At 46.4% G+C, this 15,544-nt stretch overlaps 1 protein-coding gene across 1 annotated transcript in view; it reads right to left on the reverse strand.

Annotated features, from left to right (window-relative positions):
- Positions 1-10,321: 10,321 nt before the first annotated feature.
- The window catches only part of LOC147102027 (alpha-2-macroglobulin-like), a 275,879-nt gene continuing 270,656 nt past the window's right edge, over positions 10,322-15,544 (reverse strand). The window contains exons 35-36 of the mRNA XM_085964172.1: positions 12,616-12,680; positions 10,322-10,464 (exon numbers count right to left, since the gene is read on the reverse strand). Coding sequence (XP_085820298.1) covers positions 12,628-12,680 — 53 coding nt within the window. The 3' untranslated portion in view covers positions 10,322-10,464; positions 12,616-12,627. The remainder of the gene's footprint in view (positions 10,465-12,615; positions 12,681-15,544) is intronic.

Consider the following 15,544-nt stretch of genomic DNA (forward strand, 5'->3'; position numbering starts at 1 on the left):
GTGCTATCATTGACAGCACCAGTTGATAAGCAGACAGTCACGGAGGAGTTTGCTGATGTTTTCAAAGGAATCGGACTATTCCCAGGTGAATGCAGTATTCACCTTGACCCAGCAGCAACCCCTGTGGTTTGCCCACTGAGAAGGATACCCCTTGCTCTACGTAGTCGCCTGAAGGAGGAGCTGCAGAACATGGAGAATACAGAAATCATCGTCTGGGAAACAGAACCGACAGAGTGGGTCAACGCGTTAGTAGTGGTTGAGAAACCATGTGCAGGCAAGCTCAGAGTCTGTCTCGACAAGGCTATCAAACACCCACACTACCCTCTACCAACGCTGGATGACATCACACCCAAGCTAGTGGGAGCACGTTACTTCAGTGTAATGGACGCACGATCAGGATACTGGAATATCAAGCTCACGGAAGAGTCATCTAAGCTAACAATGTTCAACACACCATTTGGACGCTACCGATTTCTGCGTTTACCATTTGGTCTTATCTCAGCTCAGGATGAATTCCAGCGGAAGATCGACGAAACCTATGAAGGCCTCGACGGAGTAGTCGCAATCGTAGATGACATCCTCATCTATGGCAGGAATAGAGAGGAACATGACAGGAACCTCCGTGCAATGCTACAAAGATCATGGGAGAAAGGTATCCAGCTCAACCCCGAGAAAAGCATAATCGGATCCACCGAGATCAGTTATTTCGGGCATCGCCTCTCAACTGATGGCATTAAGCCGGATCCAGAGAAAATCTCCACCATCAAGAAGGTGGAGCCGCCGAAGAACCGCGCAGAGCTAGAGACAGTACTAGGCATGGTTAACTACTTAGCCAAGTTTGCCCCGAGCCTCTCCGAAATCAACACACCCATGCGTCAGTTGCTCAAACAATCCAATGAGTTCCTGTGGGACAAACAACATGACACAGCATTTCAGAAAATGAAAGACCTAATCACCAGAGAACCAGGACCAGTTCTTGCCTACTTCGACCCCAACAAAGAGCTCAGACTACAAGTGGACGCGTCAAAGTACGGACTAGGTGCAGTATTACTGCAAGAAGGAAAGCCCATCGGCTACGCTTCCAGATCTCTCACAGACAGTGAAATCAACTATGCCCAAATCGAGAAAGAGCTATACGCAATTCTGTTTGGATGTAAGCGTTTCCACCAGTACGTCTATGGCCGACAAGTCATTGTGGAATCCGACCACAAGCCCCTTGAGTCAATCATGAGGAAACCACTAGCCGCAGCCCCACCAAAGCTACAGAGAATGATCCTTCAGCTACAGAAGTACGACTTCACAATCATTCACCGTCCAGGCAAAGACATTCCTGTCGCAGACACACTCTCCAGAAGTCTCTTAGCTACCAGGACAGCAGCCTCAGTGAAGGCATGGATGTGCAGGTGCACATGGTGTACAACAGCTTACCTGTGAGTGACTCAAAACTGAAGGAGATCCAAGCAGGAACAGAGAAAGATGCACAACTCACACTGCTGAGCAAAGTCATACATGAAGGATTGCCTGAGGAAAGGAGGAAATGCCCTCAGAGCATATCTGAATTCTGGAACCACAGAGACGAACTGTCACAAATCAATGGAATCGCCTTCAAAGGGGAGAAAATCATCATTCCTACCAGTCTCAGAGAAGAGATGTTGACAAAAATTCATGCTGGACATATGGGTATGGAAAAATGCAAACAAAGAGCACGTGACATTATGTTTTGGCCCGGAATGTGCAAACACATTGAGGACATTGTCGGAAAATGTTCCATTTGTCTAGAACGCCGCCCATCAAATGTCAAAGAGCCCATGATACCTCACCGTATCCCAGACAGGCACTGGCAGGTCGCGGCAACGGATCTGTTCACATGGAACAACGAGGACTACATAGTGACTGTTGATTACTACAGCAGATTTTTTGAATTGGACAAGCTTCACAGCACCACATCTGCAGCTGTGATCCACAAGCTAAAGGCAGCCTTTGCCAGACATGGTATGGTAGAGACTTTAGTCTCAGACAATGGCCCCCAATACAAATCAAAAGAGTTTGAGTCATTTGCCAAGGCATGGGATTTCACACGTCACATCAAGCCCACATTACCCTTAAATTAATGGCCTTGCTGAAAAAACTGTCCAGATTGCAAAAACACTCATGGACAAAGCCAAAGCGGACAAAAGAGACCCCTACATCAGTCTCCTTGAGTACCGCAACACTCCGGTTGACAACTTCAAGTCACCAGCACAGCTGTTGATGAGCCGCAGTCTTCGCTCAATCCTTCCAAGCACCAACCAGCAGCTGCAGCCAGAGGTCATCAGCTGCAAGCAAGTGCATGCAAAACATGTACAGAGACAGCAACGCCAAAAGAGATACTATGACAGGTCAGCTAGACAACTGCCGCCGTTGCACAATGGAGAATCCGTCAGAATCCAGGAGCATGACTACTGGAAGCCTGCAGTCGTCATCCAGCCAGCTGACACTGAGTGATCATATCACGTCCGCACCCCAGAAGGACAGGTGTACCGCCGCAATCGCAGGCACCTCCTGAACACCAAGGAACAACACTGTCATTCTGACAAGAGGATCAGTTCAACAGAGTGTGATGAACAGAGCAATACACAAAACACATCATACTTACCTGAACCTAAACCTGAACCTGATTTGTTGACCGATTCAGGAGCATGCTCAGTTCCATACCACACAAGGTCGGGATGAGAGGTCAAGCCTAGAGTTATCCTTGACTTGTGAACTGTCAAAGGGTGTAGGCGGATCGCTGCCCTAAAAAAAAACTGTACATCGTTATTGAAATGTTGAGATGTTTTCAGCGCTAGTTAAATGCTGAGTTTACTTATATGTTTATGCTACCGAGAACATTATGTAGAAGAAAGGTTTAAAAGTAATGCATAACATTTTTCTTTTAAAAGGGGATGTAACATTTGCATATTGAATTATCATTGGCCCGCAGACATCTGTAAGGAATACCTATTATATTCACATGTGATCACATGCTGAGTTGTCATTGGCCTGCAGGCATCTGTAAGGACTGCTATTGTTTTGGAAGACCCAGGCTAGGGTCCTAACTCCATCTTGTCCCCACTGTGCTGTATGATTGAGATCACAGACCTGATGCTTCATAAAAGAGTTAAACTGTAATTCTCCGTTGTCCTGCAATTTATTATTTTTGTACAAAGTGTGCAAAACAAGACAGTGGGAAATAAAATTGTGTGGAGGACGCAAAGAATCTCCAAAGGGATATAGACAGGCTAAGTGAGTGGGCAAAAATCTGGCAGATGGAGTTTAATGTGAGAAAATGCAAGGTTATCCACTTTGGTAGGAAAAACAAAAAAAATTATTATTTAAATGGGGAGAGATTACAAAATTCTGAGGTACAGAGGGACCTGGAGGTCCTTGTACATGAATCACAAAAAGTTAGCATGCAGGTACAGCAAGTAATTAGGAAGGCAAATGGGATGTTGGCCTTTATTGCAAAGGGAATGGAGTATAAAAGTGGGGAAGTCCTGTTACAACTGTACAGGGCGTTGGTGAGACCACACCTGGAGTACTGCGTACAGTTTTGGTCTCCTTATTGAAGGTCTTATGTTCATTAATAAATAGACATTCTTATTATGAACACAGCTAGCTTTTGCTAGACTTTTTATTGAGCACATGTGGACTAGGTACAGTATCTGTAGAGGCTTCCATCTTGACTGCTGCCTTGTGGGTAGCCTAGTGCCTCATGGGTAATGTAGTCTTAATATACATACAGCTGGGTAGTGTAGTCTTATACATACAGCTATATACAGCTCTACACAGCTCTATGGCTCCACCTAGTGTCCACTATAGAATGACATGTTATTGATCATTACAGAAGGAAGGATATACTTGCATTTGAGGCAGTTCAGAGACGATTCACGAGGTTAATTCCAGAGATGAAGGGGTTGACTTATGAAGAAAGGTTGAGTAGGTTGGGCCTATACTCATTGGAGTTTAGAAGAATGAGAGGGGATCTTATTGAAACATATGGGCCAGAAATTCGGGTCCCCACGGGTGAGTACGTGCTGGGTACTCACGCGTAGGCCCAACAAAAGTGCCGGTTTTGTGCTTGCACTGCGCATGCGCGGGAAACCGGAACTTCCGTTCCCTTAAAGGAAGGGGTTCACAAGTCGAACGCGTGCGCCGGAGAGGCAGCACGTACGCCTGGAACTTCCGTTTTTTTTGCAGGTTTCTCCGGGAGGGTAAGTCTCCAGCAGCTGTGCTTTTAAAAAGCAGTCGCAAGGCCTGCTTTTAACAAGATAAGTGGTGAATTAAGTAAAATGAAAACATTTTTTCCACAGGTTTATTATTTTTAAATACTTTAAAGAAAGGTAAGTTTATTTTTAGCCTTATTAAAAACTGTAATCAATTTTTTCAAAAATTTAAGTTATTGTTTAAATTAGTTATTTTATGTAATTTATAGTTATTTTAAAAATGTGATTTTTTTTTAACATTTATTTGAAGTTTTGGTTAGGTTTTGGGGCCGATTTCTATTCATAGATTTGACAGTTCTTCCTGTCAAATCGATGAATAGAAATTCCCTGCTACAATTGGCTCTCCATGGCCCACGTGATCCCAGGGGAGGCTTCAAACTAACTGCGCCCCTGGGATACGCAAGCACTGCGCGCCGGCAGTTGGAGCATGCCCGGGATCGGAACCCCACGCGGACCCACAGCACAACGGCCGGCGCGCAAGTTAAGCACAGGTCAGAGGCTTGCAACCGTGGGAAGCCTCCGACCCGAATTTCTGGCCCAAAAGATTCTGAAGGGGCTTGATAGGGTAGATGCAGAGAGGATGTTTCCCCTCATGGGGGAATCTAGAACTAGAGGGCAAAATTTCAGAATAAGGGGGTACCCTTTTAAATCGGAATTGAGGAGGAATTTCTTCTCTCAGAGGGTCGTGAATCTTTGGAATTCTCTTCCCCAGAGAGCTGTGGAGGCTGGGTCATTGAATATATTTAAGGCGGAGATAGACAGATTTTAGAAAGGTGAGGGAGTCGAGGGTTATGGGGAGCGGGAAGGAAGTGGAGTTGATGCCAAGATCAGATCAGTCATGATCTTATTGAATGGCGGAGCAGGCTTGAGGGGCCGAATGGCTGACTCCTGCTCCTACGTCTTATGTTCTTATGGAAGATTATGGCCACTCCCTCCGCAATTTCCACCTTTACTTTCCTCAGTATGCTAGGTTGCATCCTGGTGACTTAGCTACTTTAAGTACAGCCAGCCTTTCTAGTTCCTCCTCTTTATCAATTTTTATCCCATTCAGTATCTCCTCTACCTCCTCTTTCACTATGACTCTGGCAGCATCTTCTTCCTTGGTGAAGACAGATGCAAAGTATTCATTCAGTACCTCAGCCATGCCCTCTGCCTCCATGCGTAGGTCTCCTTTTTGGTCCCTAATCGGCCCCACCCCTCCTCTTACTACCCATTTACTATCTATATGCCTATAGAATTCTTTTGGATTCCCTTTTATGTTTACTGCCAATCTACTCTCATACTCTCTCTTTGTCCCTTTTATTTCCTTTTTCACTTCCCCTCTTAACTTTCTAGATTCAGCCTGGTTCTCACTTGTATGCTCGGCCTGACATCTGTCATATACCCCCTTTTTCTGCTTCATCTTACTCTCTATCTCTTTCATCATCCAGGGAGCTCTGATTTTAGTTGCCCTACCTTTCCCCCTCGTGGGAATGTACCCCGACTGTACCCAAACCATCTCCTCTTTAAAGGCAGCCCATTTTTCGGTTACAGTTTTGCCTGCCAATCTTTGATTCCAATTTACCTGGGCCAGATCCATTCTCAACCGACTGAAATTGGCCTTCCTCCAATTAAGTATTTTTACTCTAGATTGCTCTCTGTCCTTTTCCACAGCTAATCTAAACCTTATGATACTATGATCACTGTTCCCTAAATGTTCCCCTACTGACACTTGCTCCACTTGACCCACCTCATTCACCAGAACCAGATCCAGCAATGCCTCCTCCCTCGTCGGGCCGGAAATGTACTGATCAAGAAAGTTCTCCTGAACACACTTCAGAAATTCTTCCCCTTCTCTGCCCTTTACACTATTACTATCCCAGTCTATATTAGGATAGTTGAAGTCACCCATTATCACTGCTCTATAGTTTTTAAAAAATTCATTTTTATGGGATGTGGGCGTCACTGGCAAGGCCAGCATTTATTGCCCATTCCTAATTGCCCTTGAGAAGGTGGTGGTGAGCCGCCTTCTTGAACCGCTGCAGTCCATGTGGTGAAGGTACTCCCACAGTGCTGTTAGGTAGGGAGTTCCAGGATTTTGACCCAGTGATGATGAAGGATCGGCGATATACTTCTAAGTCAGGATGGTGTGTGACTTGGAGGGGAACTTGGAGGTGGTGGTGTTCTCATGCATCTGCTGCCTTTGTCCTTCTAGGTGGAAGAGGTCGCGGGTTTGGGAGGTGCTGCCGAAGAAGCCTTGGCGAGTTGCTGCAGTGCATCTTGTAGATGGTACACACTGCAGCCACGGTACGCTAGTGCTGGAGGGAGTGAATGTTTAAGGTGGTACATTGGCTGAAAGGTATGATTCTGTGAGTATGACGTCAGGCTGTTGCTTGACTAGTCTGTGGGACAGCTCTCCCAATTTTGGCACAAGTCCCCAGATGTTGGTGAGGAGGGCTTTGCAGGGTCGACTGGGCTGGGTGTGCCACTGCCGTGTCCGTAGCTGGTGCCGAGGTTGATGCCGGGTGGTCCGTCCGGTTTCCTTCTTATTATTTTGTTTTGTAGTGGTTTGTTACAACTGAGTGGCTTGTTAGGCCATTTCAGAGGGCAGTTAAGAGTCAACCACATTGCTGTGGGTCTGGCGTCACATATAGGCCAGACCGGGTAAGGACAGCAGATTTCCTTCCCTAAAGGACATTAGTGAATCAGATGGGGTTTTACGATAATCCAATAGTTTCATGGTTACCATTACTGATACTAGTAATTATTCCAAATTTATTTAATTAACTGGGATATGAACTCACGTCTCTGGATCATTAGTCCAGGCCTCTGGATTACTAGCCCCGTGACATTACCACTACGCTACCATTCCCTACTGTTCTTGCACCTCTCTGTAATGTCCCTGCAAATTTGCTCCTCTATATCCTTCCCATGAGTTAGTGGACTATAGAATACACAGAGTAGTGTAATGGCACCTCTTAAGTCTAGCCATATAGATTCTGTCCTTGACCCTTCCAGGACATCCTCTCTCTCCAGCACTCTAATATTCTCCTTAACCAATACTGCCACACCACCTCCTTTATTTCCTTCCCTATCTTTCCTGAACACCGTATATTTGGAATATTTAGTACCCAATCCTGCCCTTTTTTGAGCCAGGTCTCCGTTATTACCATGACATCATATTCCTATGTGGCTATTTGCACCTGCAGCTCAGCAACCTTATTTACCACGCTTCCTGCATTTACACACATGTAAACCTATCTTAGACCTTCTTGTATTCTCTCGTAGTCTGACCCCACCTAATACCGTACTATTTCTTACTCTAGTGCTAGCTATCTCTCCCAATCCTTTGTGCACCTTGCTTCTCCTTCCTAATGCTACATCCTGGTGCCGACCCCCCCACCAAATTAGTTTAAACCCACCCCAACAGCACTAACAAACCCCCCAGCAAGGATTTTGTCCTGGCTCTGTTGAGGTGCAACCCGTCTGGCCTGTACAAGTTCCACCTCCAGCAGAACCAGTCCCAATATCCCAGGAATCTAAAGCCCTCCCTCCTGCTCCATCTCTCCAGCCACGCATTCATCTGCTCTATCCTCCTCTTTCTATACTCACTATCTCATGGCACCAGTATTCCAGCACAATCTGTAACCTCCTGGCCTGGCATATCCCTCATTACCATTAACAGCAAGCCAGGGGACCAATCCTGGTTCAATAAGGAGTGGAGAAGAGCATGCCAGGAGCAGCACCAGGCTTACCTAAAAATGAGGTGCCAACCTGGGGAAGCTGCAACGATAGCAAAATACTGCAAATGCTGGAAATCCAAAATAACAACAGAGAATGCTGGAAAAACTCAGCAGGTCAGGCAACATCCGTGGAGAGAAATTTGAGTTGACGTTTCGGGTTGAAACCCTTCTTCAAAACTGGAAAGAAAATAAAAAGATCGAAGGCAAAGCTGCGATCGAACAAAAGAGACAATAAAAGGTATGCGAAGCCAGATGAGATGGTAATGGGCCCGTGGAGACAAAAGGCAGCTGAGATTAGGTGTGAAGTGTACTGGCAGGTAAGAGACAGCTGCCAGGTGAGAGAGAGAAACAAAAGGAAATGAGGGGGGGGGGGGGGCGGGGGGAGAAAAAAATTAATTTTTTCCACCCCTTTGTTTTGGGCCCTTTTTTCTCCCCCCCCCTCCTTTCCTTTTGTTTCTCTCTCTCACCTGGCAGCTGTCTCTTACCTGCCAGTACACTTCACACCTAATCTCAGCTGCCTTTTGTCTCCATGGGCCCATTACCATCTCATCTGGCTTCTAATACCTTTTATTGTCTCTTTTCTTCTTTTGTTCGATCGCAGCTTTGCCTTCGATCTTTTTTTTTTCTTTCCAGTTTTGAGGAAGGGTTTCAACCCGAAACGTCAACTCAAATTTCTCCACGGATGTTGCCTGACCTGCTGAGTTTTTCCAGCATTCTCTGTTGTTATTTTGGGGAAGCTGAAACCCAGGACTACATGCATGCTAAACAGCAGAAGCAGCATGCTGTAGACAGGGCTATGCGATTCCACAATCAACGGATCAGATCAACGCTCTGCAGTCCTGCCACATCCAGTCGTGGATGGTGGTGGACAATTAAATGGGAGGAGGAGGCTCCATGAATATCCCCAACCTCAATAATTGCAGAGCCCAGCAGGCAAGTGCAAAAGACAAGGCTGAAGCATTTCCAACCATCTTTAGCCAGAAGTGCAGACTGGCTGCTCCATCTCTGCCTCCTCCTGAGGTCCCCAACATCACAGAAACCAGTCTTCAGCCAATTCGATTCACTTCACGTGCTATCAAGAAACGGCGGAGCGCATTGGATACAGCAAAGGCTGTGGGCCCCGACAACATCCCAGCTATCGTGCAAAGATTTGTGCTTCAGAACTAGCCCGTCTCTAGTCAAGCTGTTCCAGTACAGCTACAACACTGGCATCCACCCGACAATGTGGAAAACTGCCCAGGTATGTCCTGTCCACAAAAAGCAGGACAAATCCAATCCGGTCAATTACCGCCCCATCCGTCTACTCTCAATCATCAGCAAAGTGATGGAAGGTGTTGTTGACAGTGCTATCAAGCGGCACTTACTCACCTATAACCTGCTCACTGATGCTCAGTTTGAGTTCCGCCAGGACTACTCGGCTCCAGACCTCATTACAGCCTTGGTCTAAACATGGATAAAAGAGCTGAATTCCAGAGGTGAGGTGAGAGTGACTGCCCTTGACATCAAGGCAGCATTTGACTGAGTGTGGCATCTAGGAACTCTAGTAAAACTGAACTCAATGGGCATCAGGGGGAACACTCTCCACTGACTGGAGTCATACCTAGCACAAAGGAAGATGGTTGTGGTTTTTGGAGGTCAATTATCTCAGCCCAGGACATCGCTGTATGAGTTCCTCAGGGCAGTGTCCTAGGCCCAACCATCTTCAGCTGCTTCATGAATGACCTTCCTTCCATCATAAGGTCAGAAATGCGGATGTTCGCTGATGATTGCATAGTGTTCAGTGCCATTCGCAAATTCTCAGATAGTGAAGCAGTCTATGCCCGCATGCAGCAAGGCCTGGACAACATTCAGGCTTTGGCTGATAAATGGCAGGTAACATTCACGCCACACAAGTGCCGGGCAATGACTATCTTCAGCAAGCGAGAGTCTAGCCACCACCTATTGACATTCAACGGCAATACCATTGTCGAATCCCTCACCATCAACATCCTGGGGGGTCACCATTGACCAGAAACTTAACTGGACCAGCCACATAAACACTGTGGCAACACGAACAGGTCAGAGGCTGGGTATTCTGGGGCGAGTGTCTTACCTCCAGACTCCTCAAAGCCTTTCCACCATCTACAAGGCACAAGGCTCGATGGGCCGAAATGGCCTCTATCTGTACTGTGAGGTTTCTGTGATTTCTGTGAAGTCAGGAGTGTGATGTAGTACTCTCTAATTGCCTGGATGAGTGCAACTCTAACAACACTCAAGAAGCTTGACAGTCGTGAGTGTTTCTGTGTGAGTGTGTCTGTAAGTGTGAGTGTGAGTGTGAATCTGTGAGTGTGCGAGAGAGAGGCAGAGACAAGAGGCTCATTGGTCAACATTTTTATTGAGACACTTGATTACAGGTTAGAGGTTAATCTCGGGCCTAGTTCAATGCGGAGAATCTTGCCGCACTCTACACCTCGGCCTCCGCTTCCATGGCGACCATGGGCTCTCAGTGGAATGTTCGACTGTGGAAAAAACACCAGAGGATGAAACACGGAATCTGTGTAACATCTGGAGGGGCTGAATGGCCTCCTCCTGTTCCTGTATAACAGGCTCCATGAACTGAATGGCCTCCTCCTGTACCTATGTAACAGGCTCGAGGGACTGAAAGGTCTCCTCCTGTTCCTGTATAACAGGCTCGAGGGGCTGAATGGCCTCCTCCTGTTGCAATGAATAAAATCTTTTGAGACTTTAATTAAGAATTAAATGAGCACCTTTCCAAATAATAGGACAAGAATTAGAAGGGACCAGCATGGATTTTAAAAGGAACGATCGTTTTTGATCAACCTCATCGAATTAAATTGAGGAGATAACAGATGGTAGATGGGGGTACGATGGATGTAGAGTACATGGTCTTTAGGACAAGGTACTACCTGGAAGGTTAACAGTGAAGACAATTGGGTATAGAATTAGGGAGCAACTGAGACAGAGTTAGAGACCAGAGAGAGAGAGAGACTAGGGAGAGAGAGAGAGAGAGACAGACAGAGAGAGAGACAGATAGAGACAGACAGAGAGACAGAGGCAGAGAGAGAGATACAGACAGACAGAGAGAGACAGAGAGAGAGACAGAGAGAGAGAGACAGACAGACAGAGAGACACAGAGAGACAGATAGAGACACAGAGAGAGACAGAGAGAGAGACAGAGACGGAGAGACAGAGACAGAGAGAGAGAGAGAGACAGAGAGAGAGACAGAGAGAGAGAGAGACAGATAGAGACAGACAGAGAGACAGAGGCAGAGAGAGAGAGAGACAGACAGAGAGACAGAGACAGAGAGAGACAGAGAGTCACAGAGAGAGAGACAGACAGAGCGAGAGACAGAGAGATAGAGAGACAGATAGAGAGAGAGAGGCAGATAGATAGAGACAGAGAGAGACAGATAGAGAGAGATAGAGAGAGAGAGACAGAGAGAGATCGAGACAGAGAGATCGAGACAGAGACAGAGAAAGATGGAGACAGACAGAGAGAGGCAGACAGAAAGAAAGAGGGAGACAGAGAGACAGACACAGACAGGGAGACAGAGAGAGAGACAGAGACAGATAGACAGAAAGAGAGAGACCGAAACAGACAGAGAAAGGGAGAGAGACAGAGACAAACAGAGTGTAATGTATATACCTTTAAGGGGGGAACTATCTTTTACAGCTCATGTATACTGCAGTACCGGCAGTGACCACACCTGTATATAGCACTGAGTAGTAATCTGTACAGTTCAGTTCCACTGTGAGCCACGTTGAGTAAACACCTGTTGTACCGTTCTCCTGCAGTCTGTGTCTTACTATACACAGACACAACACAGAGAGAGACAGAAAGAGAAAGAGACAGAGGCAGATAGAGAGATGGAGACAGATAGAAAGAGAGAGAGACAGAGAGAGAGAGAGAGAGACAGACAGAGCAACAGAGAGAGGGAGAAAGAGACAGAGAGAGACAGAGCCAGAGAGACAGGGACAGATATACAGAGTGAGAGGGAACATAGAAACAGGAGTAGACCATTTAGCCTGCTGTGCCATTCATGAGAAGATGGCTAATCTGTGATCTAACTCTATATGCCTGCCTTTGCCCCATATTTCAGATCAGCCATGATCTCATTGAATGGCGGAGCAGGCTCGAGGGGCCAAATGGCCTACTCCTGCTCCTATTTCTTATGTTCTTATGTATCCCTTAATATCTATGGTTAACAAAAATCTTTCAATCTCAGATTTAAAATTAACAATTGACCTAGCATCAACTGACGTTTGCGGAAGAGAGTTCCAAACTTCTACCATAGGGAGACAGAGACAGAGGGAGAGTCTGAGAGATAGACAGAGAAAGACAGAGGCAGAGGCACAGAGAGAGAGAGACAAAGAGAGACAGACAGACAGATAGACAGAAAGAGATAGAATGAGAGAGACAGAAAGAGACAGTGTGAGGGAGAAGGAAAAGGAGAGTGAGTGTGGGAGAGAGGGAGTAAGAGAGAGAGAGTGGCGGAGAGAGTGAGAGAGAGATGGAGTGAGAGAGAGAGAGAGACAGAGAAAGAGAGAGCCATAGAGACAAGGAGAGAGAGAGATAGAGACACAGGGAGAGAGGGAGTGAGAGGGGGTTCTGGGGGAGGTGGATTGCTTGAATCTCATCTGACATTTACTTGCGAATTGATTCACACGATCTCCGGTCTGTTTGGTCCGTGATATTCAGCGATGGCTGAGTCATCTGAAGGAGAAAGGGAGAGAATCAATGGTGAGAGGAGAGATGGAAAGGAATTAACACCCAGGCTTAAACACCTGGGAATAAATACCCGGGGATGGGACGGGGATAAGGACAAGGAACGATCAATGGGATTAGCACTCAGGAATAATCATTTGGGAATGAGGGAGGGAGCAGGACAGGGAGGGATCATAGAAACATAGAAGATAGGAGCAGGAGTAGGCCATTCGGCCCCTCGAGCCTGCTCCGCCATTCAATGCGGTCATGGCTGATCATCCAAGTTCAGTACCCGGTCCCTGCTTTCTCCCCATACCCCTTGATCCCTTTAACCTTAAGAAATATATCCAACTCCTTCTTGAATATATTTAATGAATTGGCCTCTACTGCCTTCTGTGGTAGAGAATTCCACAGGTTCACCACTCTCTGGGTGAAGAAATTCCTCCTCATTTCTGTCCTAAATGGCTTACCCTTTATCCTTAGACTGTGACCCCTGGTTCTGGATTCCCTGACCATCGGGAACATCCTCCCTGCATCTAGTCTGTCCAGTCCTGCCAGAATTTTATAAGTTTCAATGAGATCCCCTCTCATTCTTCTAAACTCCAGCGAGTACAAGCCCAATCGACCCAATCTCTCCTCATACGTCATTCCTGCCATCCCAGGTATCAGCCTGGTGAATCTTCGCTGAACTCCTTCCATGGCAAGAACATCCTTCCTCAGATAAGGCGACCAAAACTGCACACAATACTCAAGATGTGGTCTCACCAAGGCCCTGTACAACTGCAGCAAGACATCCTTGTTCTTGTACTCAAACCCTCTCGCTACGAAGGCCAACATACCATTTGCCTTCTTAACCGCCTGCTGCACCTGCATGCTTACCTTCAGCGACTGGTGCACAAGGACACCCAGGTCTCGTTGCATTTCCCCTTCTCCCAATCTATTGCCATTCAGATAATAATCTGCCTTCCTGTTTTTGCCACCAAAGTGGATAACCTCACATTTATTCACGTTATATTGCATCTGCCATGCTTCTGCCCAATCACCCAGCCTGTCCAAATCATCCTGTAGTTTCTCGGCATCCTCCTCACAGCACACACGCCCACCCAGCTTTGTGTCATCTGCAAATTTGGAGATATTACATCTAGTTACCTTGTCTAGATCATTAATATATATTGTGAATAGCTGGGGTCCAAGGACTGATCCCTGTGGTACCCCACTAGTCACTGCCTGCCACTCGGAAAAAGACCCGTTTATTCCAACTCTTTGCTTTCTATCTGCCAACCAGTTCTCTATCCAAGTCAATACCTTGCCCCCAATCCCATGTGCCTTAAATTTACACGCTAATCTCTTATGTGGGACCTTATCGAAAGCCTTCTGAAAGTCCAAATACACCACACCACATCCACTGGTTCTCCCTTATCTATTTTACTAGTTACATCCTCAAAAAATTCCAGTAGATTAGTCAAGCACGATTTACCCTTTGTAAATCCAAGTGCTCTGCTATTATATCTTTTATAATGGACTCTAGCATTTTCCCCACTACCGATGTCAGGCTTACCGGTCTGTAATTCCCCGTTTTTTCTCTACCACCTTTTTTGAATAGTGGGGTAACATTAGCTACCCTCCAATCCATGACTACTGTTCCAGATTCCATCGAATGTTGGAAGATGATCAGCAATGCATCTACTATTTCTAGGGCCACTTCCTTAAGTACCCTAGGATGTAGATTATCAATGGGAATAAACACCCTGGGAATGGAAGATGAATAGGACAGGGAGAGATCTACAGAATAAACACCCAGGGATTGGATAGCAAGAGATCGAAGGGAATAAACACCCAGGGATTAGACAGGGAGAGATCAAAGGGAATAAACACCCAGGGATTGGACAGGGAGAAATCGAAGGGAATAGACACCCAGGGATTGGACAGGGAGAGATCGAAGGGAATAAACACTCAGGGATTGGACAGGGAGAGACGGAAGGGAATAAACACCCAGGGATTGGATAGCGAGAGATGGAAGGGAATAAATACCCAGGGATTGGATAGCCAGAGATCGAAGGGAATAAACACCCAGGGATTGGATAGTGAGAGATCGAAGGGAATAAACACCCAGGGATTGGATAGCGAGAGATCGAAGGGAATAAACACCCAGGGATTGGATAGTGAGAGATCGAAGGGAATAAACACCCAGGGATTGGATAGCAAGAGATCGAAGGGAATAAACACCCAGGGATTGGATAGCGAGAGATCGAAGGGAATAAACACCCAGGGATTGGATAGTGAGAGATCAAAGGGAATAAACACCCAGGGATTGGATAGCGAGAGATCGAAGGGAATAAACACCCAGGGATTGGATAGCAAGAGATCGAAGGGAATAAACACCCAGGGATTGGATAGCGAGAGATCGAAGGGAATAAACACCCAGGGATTGGATAGTGAGAGATCAAAGGGAATAAACACCCAGGGATTGGATAGTGAGAGAGCGAAGGGAATAAACACCCAGGGATTGGATAGTGAGAGATCCAAGGGAATAAACACCCAGGGATTGGATAGTGAGAGATCGAAGAGGATAAACACCCAGGGATTGGATAGCGATAGATCAAAGGGAATAAACACCCAGGGATTGGATAGTGAGAGAGCGAAGGGAATAAACACCCAGGGATTGGATAGTGAGAGATCGAAGGGAATAAACACCCAGGGATTGGATAGTGAGAGATCGAAGGGAATAAACACCCAGGGATTGGATAGTGAGAGATCGAAGGGAATAAACACCCAGGGATTTGATAGTGAGAGATCGAAGAGGATAAACACCCAGGGATTGGATAGCAAGAGATCGAAGGGAATAAACACCCAGAGATTGGATAGTGAGCGAT

This window comes from Somniosus microcephalus, chromosome 22, assembly GCF_052327205.1.
Source record: "Somniosus microcephalus isolate GS21.2 chromosome 22, FLI_Smic_1.0, whole genome shotgun sequence".
Classification (NCBI taxonomy): domain Eukaryota; kingdom Metazoa; phylum Chordata; class Chondrichthyes; order Squaliformes; family Somniosidae; genus Somniosus; species Somniosus microcephalus.